This window comes from Amblyomma americanum, chromosome 1 (genome assembly GCF_052857255.1).
Source record: "Amblyomma americanum isolate KBUSLIRL-KWMA chromosome 1, ASM5285725v1, whole genome shotgun sequence".
NCBI lineage: Eukaryota > Metazoa > Arthropoda > Arachnida > Ixodida > Ixodidae > Amblyomma > Amblyomma americanum.
In genome coordinates, this window is record NC_135497.1 from 463,251,253 (window position 1) to 463,268,822 (window position 17,570).

The 17,570-nt window shown below is 44.7% G+C and overlaps 1 protein-coding gene across 5 annotated transcripts in view; it reads right to left on the reverse strand.

The window, feature by feature from the left end:
* LOC144116039 (organic cation transporter protein-like) overlaps positions 1-17,570 on the reverse strand; it is a 402,188-nt gene that overhangs the window by 50,447 nt on the left and 334,171 nt on the right. For 4 of the 5 annotated variants that reach the window (XR_013311687.1, XR_013311688.1, XM_077650703.1 and 1 more), the window contains exon 11: positions 14,112-14,248. The exons of the other annotated variant lie outside the window; for it this stretch is intronic. Coding sequence is in view for 2 of the 4 variants with exons in the window: in XM_077650703.1 (XP_077506829.1) it covers positions 14,112-14,248 (137 nt within the window). In the remaining 2 variants the exon portion in view is untranslated. The remainder of the gene's footprint in view (positions 1-14,111; positions 14,249-17,570) is intronic. 5 annotated transcript variants of the gene reach the window in all.

A 17,570-nucleotide genomic window follows, 5' to 3' on the forward strand; every position in this document is an offset into this window, starting at 1 on the left:
ATGGCACCACGCTGACACATGGGTCCACCCAGTGCAGCAACACTCAGTGCGGCCTGGGAGCGATCGTAGTCAAGTTGCTAATGATGAGACCCGCTGGCGCCGATCTTAACAACGTGCATCCGTCTGGCCTGTTTGGCGTCTGGCCTGACTCGAGATTGTGACGAGAAGGCGCTCACTACTTGCCGTGTTTGCAACTTAAAAACAAAACACAAATTTTATACTTCTATAATTGAATCAAGTTTTATTTGCTTATTTTGTGCATTTTTATTTATGCACCTCCGGAAATGGTAAGATCAACAATGCTGACTTAGCTGACGCACGTGACTACGGCCCGGAGGGAACGGCATTTTGGGTGTAGTAGAAACCGTCCTTTCTTTGCCCTTCTTTGTCCCGTCCATATGCTACGTTTTTGTTTATAATATAATACCCTGAGCACAGCACGAGCCTCCGAAACGTACAAATTTAAATGCCAATCTTGGAGGCATGAAAAGCACAGCCAAAAATTCAAAAGTTTGTTGACCATTATGCCAGTTGTTGAATGATATTTCTAAAGCGCTTACATAGCTATCCCGCGAAGCCGAGCGTTTGTTTCAATAGTATTTTAACTGTACGGTTTCAGTTGGTTGAACTGCTCAGGACTCCGCGAAACATAAGAGAAAAAAACGGCATTTTAGCATGACTACTCAGTCAAAATTATATCATAAAAGCACTCACACATTGTTGCGAAGCGAATCGAGCACACACAAAAATTCCCTTTTATATAAGGAATGATGTTAGGCCATGTAAAAAAAAACGTATGCGAAAGGACCCGTAGTTTCGGTTAGATTCGCATCAAGCCAAATTAATCTCCTTCACTGGCTTATGCTGGGCACCATACTTCCGCTACTTCCGTTTATTATCTTTCCCATGGATAGAAAAACGTGACTTTTCCACCAGCGCAACGGCTCTAGTTCATTTTACCAGCGCGAACCCCTGCAGCTGTTATCTTGGGCACTTCCGTGGGTGTCAGTGCATCATCATGATTCGTGCGCATGCAGTGCAGAGAAATACGTTTACCATTGTGTTCACCACAAAACCTCGGGCACGTTTTGGTTGTTCGGCGTGCATCATGAATCCTTCGCACAACTGCGGTAGAGGCCTTGTTGGTGAGGCAACAGTGACGGTAGTGCTAACCGTTGGGTGCTCGATCACTATGGTAAAAATAGAAATGCAGACACGAAAAAATGCAGGGAGGAAGCGGTGCCGGCCCCCTCTGTCTATTTATTGCTTTGCAGCGGACGGCGCGGATTTCGGCGAGCTGGCTTTGTGAACCATCCCTTGGTCTCAGCGTCACAGCTGCTGATTGCAGTTGCCGGATTTGACACGCAGATGAGCCGGCACAACGTGGCACCTATGCAGTGCTGCATGTTAACTGGAAAAAAAAATATCGCTGTGGCATATGGTAGTATGTGGATTGAGGATACCTGATTTTGATGTATGAGATAACCTCACATTTTAATGTCTCTACTCGGTGGTTTCAATAGCTATGGCGTTAGGCTTCTGATCCCAAGGATGTTGGATCGAGTCCCGGCCGTGGTGGCCGCATCTCGATGGAGAGCAAATGCAAAAACGCTCATAGGCTGTGCGTTGTATGCGCACATTGTACCCATTTTGGCAAAGATTAATACGGAGTCCTTCGCTATTGCGTCTTTTATAGCCCATGCACAGATTTGAGTCACAATACCTGTCTTTCAGATTTAAATAAACTATATACCTTGATGTGTGCGAAAGTTCCCAACTGGTTTATGGAACAATTCCCAGTTGATACCCGCTGTAACCAAATGGAAACCAGTTTGAGCAGTTAATATTTTCCCCCTGGAATTCGACTAGTCACATTTTAAATGCGAACTTTGGTATTGTTTCATTCAGGAAATTTATTGCATGGCAAATAAGGTTTTATATATATACGTCAACTTAGGGCCTGTGTAATGCTGTGGTCCAAGGAGAGGGCTGAGTCGGGCTGGTTGGTTCATGTTGAACGGTACGACGAAACAGCGCTGACGGACGGGACAGAAGAGGAGACCGACACATGCGCTGGTTTCTGGTGTCTGTTTCCTCTTCCGTCCCGTCGTCAGCGCTGTTTCGTCGTGACGTTCAGCTGTGGTTAATAGTCATCTGACTATATTGTTTACTTCTAAGCCTTGAACTGAAAGTTTAACATCTCCAAAGACCAAAATAAGTGGTGAGGGCGAGAGTCTTCTTCACATCGCTCCGATTGCTTCAATTCCCCCACCACACGGCTCGAACACGAACCCTTTCATGTGGTCAATCAAGTGTTTTTAAGCGGGATATCTTAGTTGAGTATTTCCAGTTGCGGATAAACACACCTTATGTTATTTGCACGCACTGAAACAATGTTACTGAAATATGAATTGTATTTTGACAAAGAATATATTTGGCTGAAAATAAGACGGAGCCATGGCAATAAAGAAAACAAGCACCATGAGTTCTCCGTTCCATACTAGTCCACCGCTGTGCTTAATGATGACCTGCAGCGCTGTCAGTGCTTGCATTTAACCTCTACCTCTGACGAATTTTCTATTTCAAAAGGAGCAAGACTAAGCAGGCATACTGAACTATAATAATAATGTAAGCGCAGATAGAGCGGTACATAACCGAATAAGCTCCCAAAAAGGCTGGAACTGTCCACGGAGGTTTACAAACGGCGCCGGCATTCCTTGATCGCGGTACAAGCTTCTGCCAAGCTCCCTAAAGATCGACTCCCCAGGCCCTTCCCAAGCGCTTCTTTATATATAGCCACTGGAATGAACCACTTTTCCAGTAACGTCCTGCGCATGCGCAAAGCCTCCTCCGCCAATTTTGACGACTGAATATTTGAACAGGAGAGGAGTTCGCTGAACGTGCTCTTCCAGGACGGCCCCTCGATGCGACAAACTACTGTACGCTAATGGACCATCTGGAAAAATCTGTAAGTCAGCCTTCCGCAAGGCTTGTTTTACAACCAAAAGTTCTCGTTCTGAAACGACACTCTAGCATTCTTTGTGCCGTCGGGGTCCCCCTTCTGAGTAACTTCTGGAATATCGCCATTTGACTTCAAGATGGCCCCGAGAGAGGGGGGACCGGTGTCAACCTCCTGTAGCACCGCAGTAGAGGTTAGGCAGGAAATGCAAGAAAATTGGCTTTGCTTCCGTGACAGGAGTGGGCTCATACTAAACTTTCTTAGAATTTTGTGCTGAACAAATTAGACTGACCCCGTACCGTCGCGCCAACTTGTTCCCTTCAACCCTCCGTATCCCTAGCCCGAACAATGAACAGCCGAACAGCCCACCAGTCACTTCGCGACGACAAGGATCGGTCTCCCCACTTTTCGTGCGCCACGCTGAGCGATGACACATCCGACTCACACTGTCCTGTCCACTTCTGTTCGTCCTTGTTTTTTTCGCGCTGCATTCTTTTACCATGTTCACTGACCAACAAGCCCAAACAGCCGCTTTAGTACGGTGGTGGGGACTGCCGGAAAACTTCCCTTCGCATACGTTAATGGACTTCGCCACATTTTATCAAACGAAAATCGAAGCCAGCTCCCTGCTTCTGCTGCTAATGCGAATTGGTAATTGCGCCAGAGTGTTTTTACTGTTAAAATTGCCGTTCTATGAAAATCAAAATGGGGCTAGCACTCTAATTCATGCCTGTTCAAGAGACTTGGGGGTGTCTTCAACGTGTAGACTCCTACTCGGACGTCATGGGAACGCGGAGGTTGTAAGTTAGGTTACAGCAAAAAATGTAAACAAGGCAGGAATTCTGGTGAGGGAAGGGCTGAGCACCCTCATGAAAATACTTGGGGGGGGGGGGGGCTCTGGCCTCCCTAAGTATGGGCTGCAGTGGTTGTAATCGTCGCATTCCTGGGGGACTTTGCGCAAGCACAGTAAGTGCTAAATGATGTATTATTATCTTGAAGCACTCATTTAGGCGGCGGCGGCTAGTCGTCGGTGCGGGCAGTGAAACAATCGAGTCGCGTTGGGTTTTGCCCGCGGCTTGGTTCCGCGAAAGGCTTCTGAAGGGAATGTATACGTTCGACTTACACACGTACATATGCAGCGGGGAAGCCGTCGCGTTCGGCACTCTTCTCTGCGCCTTTCGTGCCACAAGCTTACTTTAGTGCCACCTTGTGTTAATTTGAGTTTAATTATCGTTCCGACGAATGGCGGGCAAAAGCTTGGAAGTCAGCGAAGAACGCCCCGCCTTTCACGGCGCACATCGGCGAAGGCATGCAAAACAAGGGGTGCTTTTCTCATAAGGAAGCACTTGGCTGCCCAAAGGAGACCACACTCATAATAGACGAATAACATGCCTCTCAATGTAAATAATAAAGCAGTAGTGCATCGGTTTCTGTTTCCGCGACAATCAGAAAACGGATGCCACGAGCAAGCCCGCTTTCCCAATGATCCCTAAGCTGTACTAATGTGGAGCCTCCCGAAACGAAAACACGGAAAAGGCAATTTATTTCACTAAGCTAAAAAAAAGCTTTTCCAGCGATCGCTGTCCATGGTGGGTATGCAAGCACCTCAACGCAGCAAAACGAGCGCAGTAGACAATGTGGAGCGGGTATGCCCTTGTGAAGTCAGCTATCATAGTTTGCCGGACCAGCAACCAGTTAGCAAGATAAAAGAAAAAAATTCATTTTAAACTACCTACAACACAGAATAAACTGAACGTTCGCGGCATTGCAATTTAACGCGTTGGGAATGAAATGCAATAGGCAGTATTGGCGTGAAAATAGTTTATCATGGCCTCTTCAAGGACTACCGATAATCTTGCCATTGCATTACATGCCCCACCCAAGCCCATGCCTTCCTCTTGATTTCGACTACAATGTCATTAACCCGTGTTTGATATCTGACCCACTCTGCCCTCTTCCGGTCTCTTAACGTTGCACCTATCATTTTTATTTCAACAGCTGGCTGCGCTGTCCTCAAATTCAGGTATCCTTAAAGAATACTGGAATATTGCGGGTGCACAACAACCATAGCCCTCCACAAAATCAGCAATAAAATTCCAATAAGAAAGGGTGTCAGACTCAAAAACACAATGTCCCAATTCTATTCTAAGTCCGTTTACAGGAGGTATTCAGAGGTCTGGATGGGGAACAGTTCACGATAAGAGTTAATGCAGAGTACATAACTAATTCGCGATTCGCTGATGACATTGCCTTGCTAAGTCACTCAGGAGATGAACTGCAAATCATGATCAATGAGTTAGACAGGTAGAGCGGTACTATGGGTCTAAAAATTAATATGCAGAAAACCAAAACTAACGTTCAATAGTCTCGGAAGGGAACAACTGTTTATATTTGGTAGCGATGTGCTGGATGTGGTAAGGGAATATGTTACTTAGGGCAGGAATTTACCGCTGATCCGTATCATGAGACGGAAATAACTGGAAGAATAGGAATGTGGTGGTATGCATATGGCAGGTAATCTCACGTCATGAATGACAGTTTACAAATATTCCTAAAGAGAAAAGTATATAACAACTGTATCTTACGCGTACTCACCTATGGGGCAGAAACTGGGATGCTAACTAAAAGAGAAATTCGGCATTAACTATATTTAAGTAATGCCCAAGTACGCGGTACTCCATTACCCGGACCAATTAACGACTGGCAACCGGACAAAATAATTCCAAGTGTCCGGCAAACCTGCACTTCGGTGATGTTTTCGTGTAACTAATATCAACAATCCTAACCCGTGCTGTACGAAGGCACCGTATTTTATGCCTCGGTTATTTTATTTTATGCCTCGGCACCGGTTACTGCGCTCAAAAAGCCTTTCACTAAAGTGGCTGCAGAGCCCTCAGTGCACGTGTGCTCTCGTGCGCAAATTAAGGCAGCAGCGTACGCCCGCTCACGTATAAGGCTGGCTGATTTTTCTCTCAAGTACGTACATTTATAGTTCGTCTCGTTCATGTAATGTTCTGCCTGACAAACACATAAAACCATTCCTAGAAGGTGTACTATCCAGGGTAACTGCTGTGCGGAAGAAATAATGCGTAGAGCATCGGTAGAACCAGCTGTACGCAATATAACGGGGTAATTAAGCTCGTTTTGTACAACACTGCAGAATATTCACGCAGAACGCACTAATATTTAAAAGCGCACTTAAATGACGCAACCAATATCGTCGACTCGGACATGACATCGCTTGACTGAGCGTGGTGTGTTCCAATTCCAGGTTGGAATGCAGCTGTACTCGAGCGGCCAAGGTGCTGGCATGCACTTGAGAGCCGTCTCGTGACAAGCTAGAATCGTTAAAACGATGTGCCACGCCGGAATAAACTGCAAATGGCCATCTACAAGCACTTCCAGGGGTTGCATGCCATGCGGGCCTTTGAGCGCTGGATCCATCATTATTTCAGTACGCATCGTTGGGGAAGATAATAAAGCAAACTAAGTGCTTGCTTTTTCACGCTAAAATACATGGGCGCACGAGTCGCCGAGAAATTCTGCTTACATGTTACTGCACGCCGCAGATCCTGGCAGACGTCCGTCACTTTGCACGGCTCCCGAACCCATTTTTCGCGATTAGGAAAGCGGAAGGAATATATGCCGTTGGTCCTCTTCTTTCTATTACAAATCGATGGCATGGAGAAAAAAAAAAACACTGCATCAAGCAGCCAGGAGCGAAAATTTTGCCAAACACTCCAAGCTACGCCCTTTGTCCCTCCTTTGAATCGTCATCCGCGACGTACGCCGGAAGAGGCCTAACACCAGCGCGAGGTAATGTGCTTGGGACGTCACGACCCTGTCGACCTATTCCGTTTTTTTCGACACGACAATGCCAGCAGCTACGTCGGTTTCTTCGCTGAATCTTACCATTAACGCTATCGTGTTAAAATGCAAGCAAGGAAGAAGAGATTGCATTCGCAATATTGCTCGCAGAAGCCACGCCGCGCAAGATTTTAGGAATGTTTCACCAGACAGTGCCATAGGTAGCCAGTGTGTTGAGGAGCGCCATTGTCGGACATTGCCAGTATAGCACACCTTCATCGAGCGCCTCGACCGCCTTTGTAAGCGGCCTGCAAGAATTCATGTCTTTCAGGGTTTCATACAAAGCAATTCATCAAGCTTCTTGCTCTTCTGTGTGGTTTGTGTGTGGTCCCAAATATCAGGAGAGCATGTTTCGCTTTAACTGACGGCAATGCTTTTTGTATACCCATTCCGGAGAGTTTTCCAACTCACGTCTAATATTTCTGGACGGACCCTGATCTAAGGCTCCGGCTTCCACCAGGACTGCCACGACATGAAGCACCTTTACTGTGTCGCCTGTGGCTCGGTGTAGCTTTCTCGAAACATTAATCCGTATGGTTAATAACCCTGCACGTGCCATCTGTGGGTGCAACGAAACTATAGCCCACATGCTTTGTGCGTGCAATGCATAGAGTGTCGAAAGGCAGACTCTCTGCCATGCGCTGGAGCGTATAGATCCAGGCCCGCTGACTTATATTAGGTTTATCGGCCACTGGCCGCGGTGATCATCGGTTATGAAGGCCTCCCAGGCACTGCTACTGCTTCAATGCGTCGGGCCTGCACATTAGGCTATGACTTGACCGCATGCATACCGACTTCGCACGCTTACTCCTTTTTCTCCTTCATCGGTAATATCCACTCAATCTTTTCCCACAGCAAGGGTAGGAAACCGGTTTCTTCGTCCGGTTAAGCTACCTGTCTTTCCTTCTCGTCTTTTGGTTTGTGAGCGAATATAGAAGGGTGATGGTGTGTGTTTAACGCGATTGCATTAAGGCTTCCGTTCTGCAAAAAAATCTGCCTTTGGCGCTGTCGGCATGTGAGCGAACAAGCAGGTGGCCCGCCTGCCACTTAGGTGACGTGACCTTATGACGTCATCACAACCTGCTCAGCGTGGCAACCTGCCGACCGGAGTGTAAGCAAAGTGCCTACCGTGTTAGGTGGCAGTTAAATTAATGGTTGGTTGCGACAGGTTACTAGGGGAGAGCAACATTGGTCTCAGAAGCCCCACCGGTGGATGTGATTGAAACAGCCACCTGCCGGTGCAGTGCCGCATCGCTTAACCGCTGCACTACGGCGTCAGGAGTGGTATGAGGACTCTCCGCGATATAATAATATGAAGCAGAGAATGACCGCATCTGTGTATTAATGCCCAAAAGGACCCCAGCCAACTGATGGTACCTTTTAATGCTATCGCATCATACCCTTAAGGAGCAGCTGGTGTCCACTAATGTTTTCCGTGCTTTTCATTGATGCACGAATCAGTGAACGCTGAAGAATCAATCAGCTTTATTCAGCATTTTTTGTCCTGAAGAACAGAAAAAAATGCTAGGGTAGGAGCAAAAAGCCACAAACTCAGTAGCTTGACGAGGCTCCCACCCCTAATTGACAAGGCCAACAGACTGTCACGTTATTACATATATATATACACACACACACACACACACATATATATATATATATATATATATATATATATATATATATATATATATATATATATATATATATATATGCAGGACTTAGAACCAGCGAAAAAAAAAGTATGCAATGGAATGTGCAGTAAGACAGGTGCTATATCTGAAATAGTTTTGATGTGAGAAATGAACATGTATCTGTGTGAACTCGTCGCAGACTATTTATACATATGAAGATTACAATTCAACGCACAGAAAATGAAAGAAACATATCTAGCAGGAAAACAAAAAAAATCGCGTCAACAGCTCCAAAGGGTCAAATATAATCGGGTGTACACAAGTTCACATAATAGAAGCAGGAAAATAGACGATGATAAAAAGATACAATACATCCGCAATACAAAAGCAGTTTGTGTCGGAGAAACATAATTAAACTCATATGTCTTCAAGAATAAGGTATTTCTGCCACTTGTATTTGCTAAGGTTATGTATATCTATATTTTTATTTTGTAGGAAATTCAAATATGTAGGCATGTGGTACTGCAGCATGTGCCGACCCTGATTAGTGCGGGAAGAAGGTATAGACCAGTGTTCTCTGTTTCTGAATATGTAGGGCACTTCTAAAGGTCGATGTAAATTACATAAGTTGAGGAAAGTTTCGTTGTTAGTTTGAACACTGTGTTTGTACTTCATAATGAGGTTAAGTTTATGTATGTGGTGTATGGGGAGTACATTAAACGAAGCAAGAAGTTCTCTTGTATGGGCGTCATATGAGGCATTTGCTACATGACGAATTGCTTTCTTTTGTAATAGCATCAATTTGGTAAGGTTGGATTGAGTTGTGTCCGTCCATACAAGACTGCAGTAGTTAGTATGGGGAGCCAAAATTTAATTATAAAGGATTAACTTAATTTTAGTCGGAAGCATCGTTCTAAGCTTACACAGTACGCCACAAGCTCTTGCCAGGTTTCCCGCCACGCGTTCCACGTGGGCATTCCAGTTTAGATGTTGATTGAACGTCACACCAATTGTTTTTATTTCTTTAACGACTTTTATTTGTTCGGAACCGAGTTTTATGTCGATATCCGGACTGATAACTTTTTGTACAGGAGTAAATAATATGGCTCTTGTTTTAGCAACGTTAATTTGTAAACTATTTATTTGAGTCCATTGAGAGAATTTTTCAAGTGTAACATTTGCGAAATCAGTGAGTTCTTCAATACTGGCTGACTGGAAAAAAAAATGCTTGTGTCGTCTGCATAAATGATGTAAGATGCAAGTGTGCCGTTGTTTACTATATCATTTATGTAAATATTAAATAAAACCCGTCCGAGTATACTGCCTTGCGGCACACCTGAAGTGACATTTAATAGGGAAGAGTGAGCTTTGTTAATCACGACGCATTGTTTACGGTGGTTTAAATATGACTTGAGAAGGTTACCAGAAACTCCTCGAAATCCATAATGCTCTAACTTTGTAGATAAAATTTTGTGGTCAATTCTGTCAAATGCTTTAGAGAAATCGATCAGAATACCTAGGGTCATTTTGTTATTTTCAAACCCTCTAAGTATTAATTCCTTCTGCGTCAACAAAGCTAATTCAGTGGACATACCTCGACGGAACCCGAATTGCTGTGGAGATAAAAGCTTGTGCTTATCACAGAAACTGGTGATTCGCTTGCATATTATTTTTTCTAGACCTTTGGAAAAAACGGGTAACACTGAGATCGGTCGATAATTTGAAAAGTTATTTTGATCGCCTGATTTATATATCACTCCTACTCTTGCACACTGCATAATATCTGGAAAGGTACCAGTATGTAAACACGTATTGTAAATGTGACAAAGAGCTGGAGTCAGCAGGTCTAAGACGTATTTAACGGGTTTAATTTCAAGATCATCAATGTCCCGGGCTTTACTATTCTTTAAGGACATAAAGGTAGAGTAAATTTCTTCATCAGTAGTCGGTTCAAAAAAGGCAGATTTAGGATTGGGTGCACCTAAATATTTTTTAATTTCAGCGCTGTCTTGTATAAGTGTTCCCGAGGAAAGATTTGTAAAGTATTTGTTAAACTCGTCCGCTAGGTCCTTCCCTTCTAGTGTTTTAGCATTTACTGTTAGTTGAAGTACTTGATTGTTGCGTGTGCCAGTATTCAATATTTTGTTAAGTTCGCGCCATAGAACATCAGTCTGACTAGTTGAATTGTTAAATAAGTTTTCAAAATACGCATTTTTCGTTTTACGCAAAGTGGTTGTGACAGAATTTCTGTATTTTTTGAAAGCTGAGAGGTCATCTAAGCTCCTTGTCTTCACGAACTTTGCGTATAGTTGTTCCTTTCTCTTAATCATTTTAAAGCACTCATCTGTCATCCAAGGCTTGCGTAACTTTTTAGATTTGTTTACAGTTTTCAGCCTAAGACATGTGTGATAGCATGACTTAAATAATGAGAGAAATATTTCATATGCTTGCTGAGCATTTTGGCACGCAAAAACGGGACTCCATTTTATACTAATTATTTCATTCCTAAACACCTCTAGGGTCCTGGAACTTATATCTCTGACAGTGTACGAATCGGAGTGGCTAATCTTTCTCTTAAGAAATGTATTACATTTGTAGATCATGTATATAGGAAAGTGATCACTTAGTCCCGTAATTATTCGGCCCGACTTAACACAGTCACTCATATTATTAGTCACAAATACAACTAAAAGGCTCTCTGAATGATCGGTGATTCGTGTTGGCTCTGTTATGACGTTGCCACAAGATAAAGAAGTAAGCAAAATTTGAAATTCACGCGAGGCAGCAGTGTTACCCAACAGATTAATGTTACAGTCACCACCTATAATGATTTGCAGCTTATTTGTAATTGTGAAATTCAAGAGCGTTTCTAAAAACTTAAAAAAGCGGTTTATGTTCCCATTAGGTGGTCGGTAAATGACAGCAAACAACTTATTTTCACTTTGAGTTGTTATAACCTCGTAATCAGCATTAATTTCAGAAAAGTCTGGCTGTACAGCACATGCGAACTGTTTTGATACCAGCTGTAGTACACCGCCACCACGTCGGTGGGACCTATTAAGAAAAAAAACTCTCGTATCCCGGGAGATTCAAAACATCAGCTGTAGAAGAATACCACGTTTCGGTAACCATAATAACTTGAAACTTGAAACGGAATTCGGCAAGAAAAATAACCAGTTCGTTGTTTTTCTTATTCTTCCTGCTGTTATGAAAAAAGTGGAAAATGTCGTGACCAGGTCGGTTGGAAGGATGGGTAGGGGGCGCTTCAGCCATTAGCCACATTTCTCAGTGAAGCACTTTCTTGATGGCGTAAGCCACGTCTTCGGTGTTTTCTTGTTCACAGTTTTGTTATATCCGTCGTAGCGATTCGCATTGATAGGTACCGAATTTGAGGTGACAACGGCAGGACAATAAGAAGTGCACTGCTTAAAAATATGTTCTTGTGAAAGATATATTGGGAATATTTTGTGGGGACGTTTACTGAAAAAAAAGGCCTTTTAGTTTCGCATAATTTTATCTCGCGCAATGCGATGTTATTGTGTCCCAGTAGTTTGATAAGGTTGTCTTGCACATCCCGAAGAAAAACCGCCCGTTTAGCCCCAGCGAAACTGAAGAAATGTGATGCGAAGGGCGTGAATTTGCCATTTGCATTTCCGTAAATCGCACGTGTTGCGCAGAGTAGCTAAACAAGCGCAAATGTGCCTTGAAAACTGGTGTCAGGTCACCTGATCAATGAGCCGTTCATATACAGCAGCGAACAAAAAGATATATTTTCAAAATTTTCACATACATTCAAATTCTATGTGAAAAATAACGTATTTTTTTTTATTTTTGACTATCCGTCTTCTCCTTGCGTCATATATCCTCTTTTTCCGTGAGGAGTTGTTGAGGGCGTAACTGTTCACGTTTAGTTCGTTTTTCAATTTTCTCTTTTCATGGGTCATTCCTATTGCGCTCACTTTTCTTCTCTTTTAAATTATTATAATCTTGCTGCCACTTTCACGTCACATATTACTGCATATTTTTATAAGCACTGGATAGAGTGCGAGATTAACATATCGTCATAAAGACTGCTCAAATATCAATTATCCGCATCCACAATTATGGGATGAAACATCATCAGCTTTTAACTGATTTCAGAGTAGCTCAGTCCACTTGATCACAAATTTCGAAGAGGTATAGTTTAATAGATGGTGTAGTCTTTCGATCATCGCAGGAGACACGCGAGAACAACCAGCCAAGTTGTCGAAAAAGACCTTGTCTGCTTGAGCCTAAAAAACTCCACACTGATTAATATCGACACTTCCGAGGATTTGGCCATGTTATCAGCCACTACTGTAGCTCTGTCTACTGTGGCACGTCAAGTGCAATGTGCTCGACTGATCGATCAAACCAGGTACATCTGTGAAAAGAATTGGGTTTCCAGGCAGGTAAAGGAAGACCCGGTGTAGACAGTTCACGAATGGAAAATAGTTATTTCATTATGCGAATCTAAGTTGATAGGATTCGCTGTATATGTTGCCCCAAACGCAACTTATACGGTAACATATTGGCATGGAGCTGATTCCCCGCTCGTGTACTTTGTCTCCTTGACTTAATTCAAGGTACCACGAGCGAAAAGCTTGATCAGGGCATTCTCGGAAAGGTTACGATTCCATATACCTGCAAGAATCTGAGATTTGGATGTGTTTCAACAGAATTACATTCTAAAGCACTGTTCTGCGCTTTTGAAAAATTGGATGAGGAGGAGAACGGTGGACCTTATGGTGTGGCCAAGCCAGCCTACTGAGAATAGTTCAATTAGATACGCCTGAATAAGCATCGCACATCGTCCAAGGGGCAAAAAAAGACAGCAGTGCCGAGCAGAAAGTCGAGACGCTGCTTGAAAGGCGGGGAATCATGGGTTACACCTTCACTGACGGCTTTGTCGATTCGGCGAAGTCAGGCAGTGATCGCCGGAAAATGCTTGCGTGTGAAGTACCGATGCACTAGGGTATTGTGAAAAGGCGTTGCTTTACTATTGGTGCCTCATTTTGTAATAAAAAGCACGTAATCGTTGATACCTTCACGGAGCGCGGAAAGCAGTTCTTCAGTAAATTTCCTGTGGGAACCAATTGCCGCTTAATGTAATAAACATTGGCTCCTATTCGATTAAGAGTCTGATTATGTCCTCCCACCAACACCGTGCGCAAATTTTAGTGCAGTAAAAAAGGTAAGTTCTAAATCTGAAATATCATACCTTTTTGTTCGCTACAATATACCTGTCACTGGTCGAAAACACAGTTTTGTCGCTAATTTATGCTGCCCTATCATGCGTGCGCATACCTTACCAATGTACGTTGCAGGTAAACTAGCAGCTATCATCACGGGAATACGTCGTGAAAAACTAACGCACAACAAACTTTGATTTCATCTGTTTGCTGCCCTTTACAAAGCTGGGTTTGGTGCATGTGTCGACCTCGCAAACGTTTTCGTGGCGCTTGCGTGCCAGCGATTGATGCAAATCTCGCTGAGCGCGTAATGCGGCCGAACTCAACCCTAGCTACGCTGTGGCGCTACCACCGCCTCGTCCACCATGTCGTACTGCCACCGCGCCTCCTGCAGGAGCAGAAACAATCCAATAATAAGTAAAAGGAACGCGGTAGGCGGCTTACCTGGCCTGCTTGATCTCGTGCAACGTGTCCGGCAGTGGCGCCTTGAACGTCTCGGGCAGCGGGACAGAGACCAGGATCAGACTCGCACACACTGCGATGTCGACCACTTTGGGCGCCCAAGCCGCGAACACCACGCCCTGGGGGAAGTTAACAAATGTTTGTTAATACGCGCTCCAAGCGACGCCTAGCCGTCCTGTGGGGAACTCCCGCAGTGTGACAACAGTGAGCCAACGTTTTCATTTAAAGGCTTATAATGGAAACGAGCCTCGCTATATACCGCACTACTCTGCATGAACATCCTGTCATGTTTCTTGGGCTGCCCACAACCGTGTTGTTCGCTGTAAGTGCCGAATGTTCTGCTTCAGGCGTTTTGCAACAACAGCTGTACGCCACCTTGGCTGAAAGTGTGACCGGGTTGCCTGCTGCAAATGGATATTTATTCGAAACGCTGCTAACTTGAAATTAGGAGCCGCACCGGAGTGGGTACATACGTACGGATGGACAAACAAACGCAAGAGAGGAAACTAAATAAACACTAGTGATACAAAGCGATTAGTGCCTGCAACAGAGGAGACAGGTTGCAGTAGTTTACAGGCAGAAATAAAACGAAAGAAGCGTACAAACAAGCAGAGATTACAGGAAGAGAACGTCAACCATTATCCATAGCTCTTTCTTTTCCTTCTCTGTTGCTGCGGCCGCCTGTGACGTCATAGCTAGTAGTCGGCTCTCTTTCCAATACGAGGATGGCCAGTGGCAGTGCAGGGAAACGAAAAGGGAAGCTCACCAAATACGAGCTCTGGGGCGCTCAGGCCGCGTGGTCAGGGCTGTAAGCGGCCTCAAGAACTGTGCGCATGCTGTGCAAATAATTTAATCGGCAGTTTCATTGTAGCATGCGCAGACATACGCAGAGAGAGAGGGTACTCGAATAGATAGCGGGCTTCGTAGTGCGCGTGCACCAAACGCTAATTCAAATCGAGTCTTGCCGCTCGAGTTACATATGCTATTTGCGCAGGTTAGCGTTCGTCGCTCTTCAGTATAGTGCATTAAAATAGAGGTCAGGCACGTTTCCAGAAATATTTTTCGGGAGGGGCCCAAGACAATTTTTTGTACTAGCGGTGCATGCTCAAAGAGAAAGTTCTAATAGAGCTGGTGGGGTAGTGGGGCGATGAGTTTGGTCTCAGGGGAGAGGGGGTGCCCTTGCCCCCCCCCCTCCCTTTGGATAGCGCCCGATAGGGTTGTGAGGACAGGGAAGGCCCGCACAAGCGGAACGCGTGAGGCAGAAAGTTTCGAATTCTGAGGTCGTCGCGCAGCGGCGCTCTCGCGCCTTTCACTATGGACTAAGAGGCAGAATGATAAAGTTGGAATTTAATGACGACGAAGGAATAACCAGTACCGGGAGCGACCTTAGTAGGTTAATCGTAATGACAGCGTGTTACGAAAGGACCCAACAAACACGAAACCTCCTCAAAATCTCCCAGAAATATCCTATCAGGACATTTGGAATGTCCCCAGGAGGTTCTCATTTTTCCCGAAGACGTCCAAAAAACGTCCCCACAACTATCCATGTCCAAAAAGTTGTGCATCCCAGAGACGGCCCCAAAAGGTTAATGCTCGATTTCTCGGCTCTGCCTCAATAAAATTATTTCTTTTTCATGCAGACTTCAGGCACCTAAGCGCACATATGTGCCAAATTTCAGGCACATGCTTACGTTACAGGTGGTGTAATACATCTATCAACTCGCGTGAATGCTTGCTGGCTAGGCCATTCAGACTTACCTCTTTACATGAGATGGGCTTTAACAAGGTGAAAATTTGGGCTGGTTGGTGCATGATCTTGTCACGGGAGCAGCGCAGCACGAGACAAAGAGAGAGGCGGAACACGACGCTGAATAACAACCAGATTTTTAATGCACGTTCGTCGAATATATACATCTCGCTCGTATAAAAAGGAAAAGAAAGAAGCATGAAAAGCGCATAAGATGTGCACGTGGTGAAATATTGAGACATCGCACGCAGATAATCAATTTCTCTGTCACGAAGCGCTATTGAAGGTATGCAGACGCATATGTCGCTCTTTGGTCGGATGTTGAGGCTTCTTCAATCTCCCTGGTCCGTTGATCAAAATACGACGGGATAACCATTGTGTTGATAAGCTGCGGAGCGCATTCATGCTCTCTGCAATGTTTTGCTAATTCACTGCTCATGGCGCCCTTTAGTGATCTTTTGCGCTCTTGAAGCCGTTTATTCAAAAAGCGCCCTGTTTGACCAATGTATGTGCGTCCGCATGACAGAGGTATTTCATAAACCCCGCTTTTCACACATTTCACTTGTTTTTTCAGGTGTTTTTTCCTTGCACTGATTTTTTTCTTTGCTCGCTGTTGACTTTGGCGCACAGGGTCCTTAACTTGTTGGGTGCTGACATGAGCACTTTTACACCAGTTCTTGCTCTTACCCTTTTGAGACTGTGGGAAATGCCATTAATGCCAGGAATGACCGCGTACGGCTTCCTTTACTCTGATGTGGTTGTGACATATTTTCTGCCTCTAGGTGCTTGCAGAATCCGTTCTGCGACACTGGATAGCAGTCTCGTCGGCCAACCTGCTGCTTTCAGCCGACTGTTCTGAATGTACTGCCTTGAACCTCATGATGGCAGGATCTCGTCAATGCGGCTCTCATTGCTGTTTTTTCTACCCCCGATTGATGATCTTGGAGTGCGCAGATGTGTAGGGCAGCAGTCCCTTCTAGCTTCGTGGTCCGTACCGCCAGCATATGTGAGCGCCTAGAAAGGCTAGCGCCAAGTCAAGAAATCGCATAACGTTGTTTTCTGGGAGTTCACTTGTTATTTCTAGTCCTTAGCGAAAGCAGCAATGACAGCCGCATTGACGAGATCCTGTCATCATGAAGTTCGAGGAAGTGTTGACGCCCAGAACAGTCGGCTGAAAGCAGCAGTTTACCCGACGAGACTGCTATCCAGTGTCGCAGAAGGGATTCTGCAAGCACTTAGATGCAGAAAATATGTCACAACCACATCAGAAGACAGGAAGCCGTACGCGGGCATTCCTTACATTAATGGCATTTCCCACAGTCTCAAAAAGGTAGGCGCAAGAGCTGGTGTGAAAGTGCTCATGTCAGCACCAAACAAACTAAGAAGCCTGTGCGCCAAAGTTAACAGCGAGCAAAGAAATATCAACGCAAGAAAAAGCACCGGAAAAACATGCGAAATGTGTGAAAAGCGAGGTTTAGGAAATACCTCTGTCACGCGGACGCGCCTACATTGGTCCAACAGGGCACTGTTTGAATGAATGGCTTCGAGAGCACCAAATATCCCTAAAGGCTCCATCAGCAGTGAATTAGCAAAGCATTGCAGAGAGCATGAATGCGCTCCGCAGCTTATCAACACAATGGTCATCCCTTCGTATTTTAATGAACAGACCAGAGAGATTGAAGAAGCCTTCAACA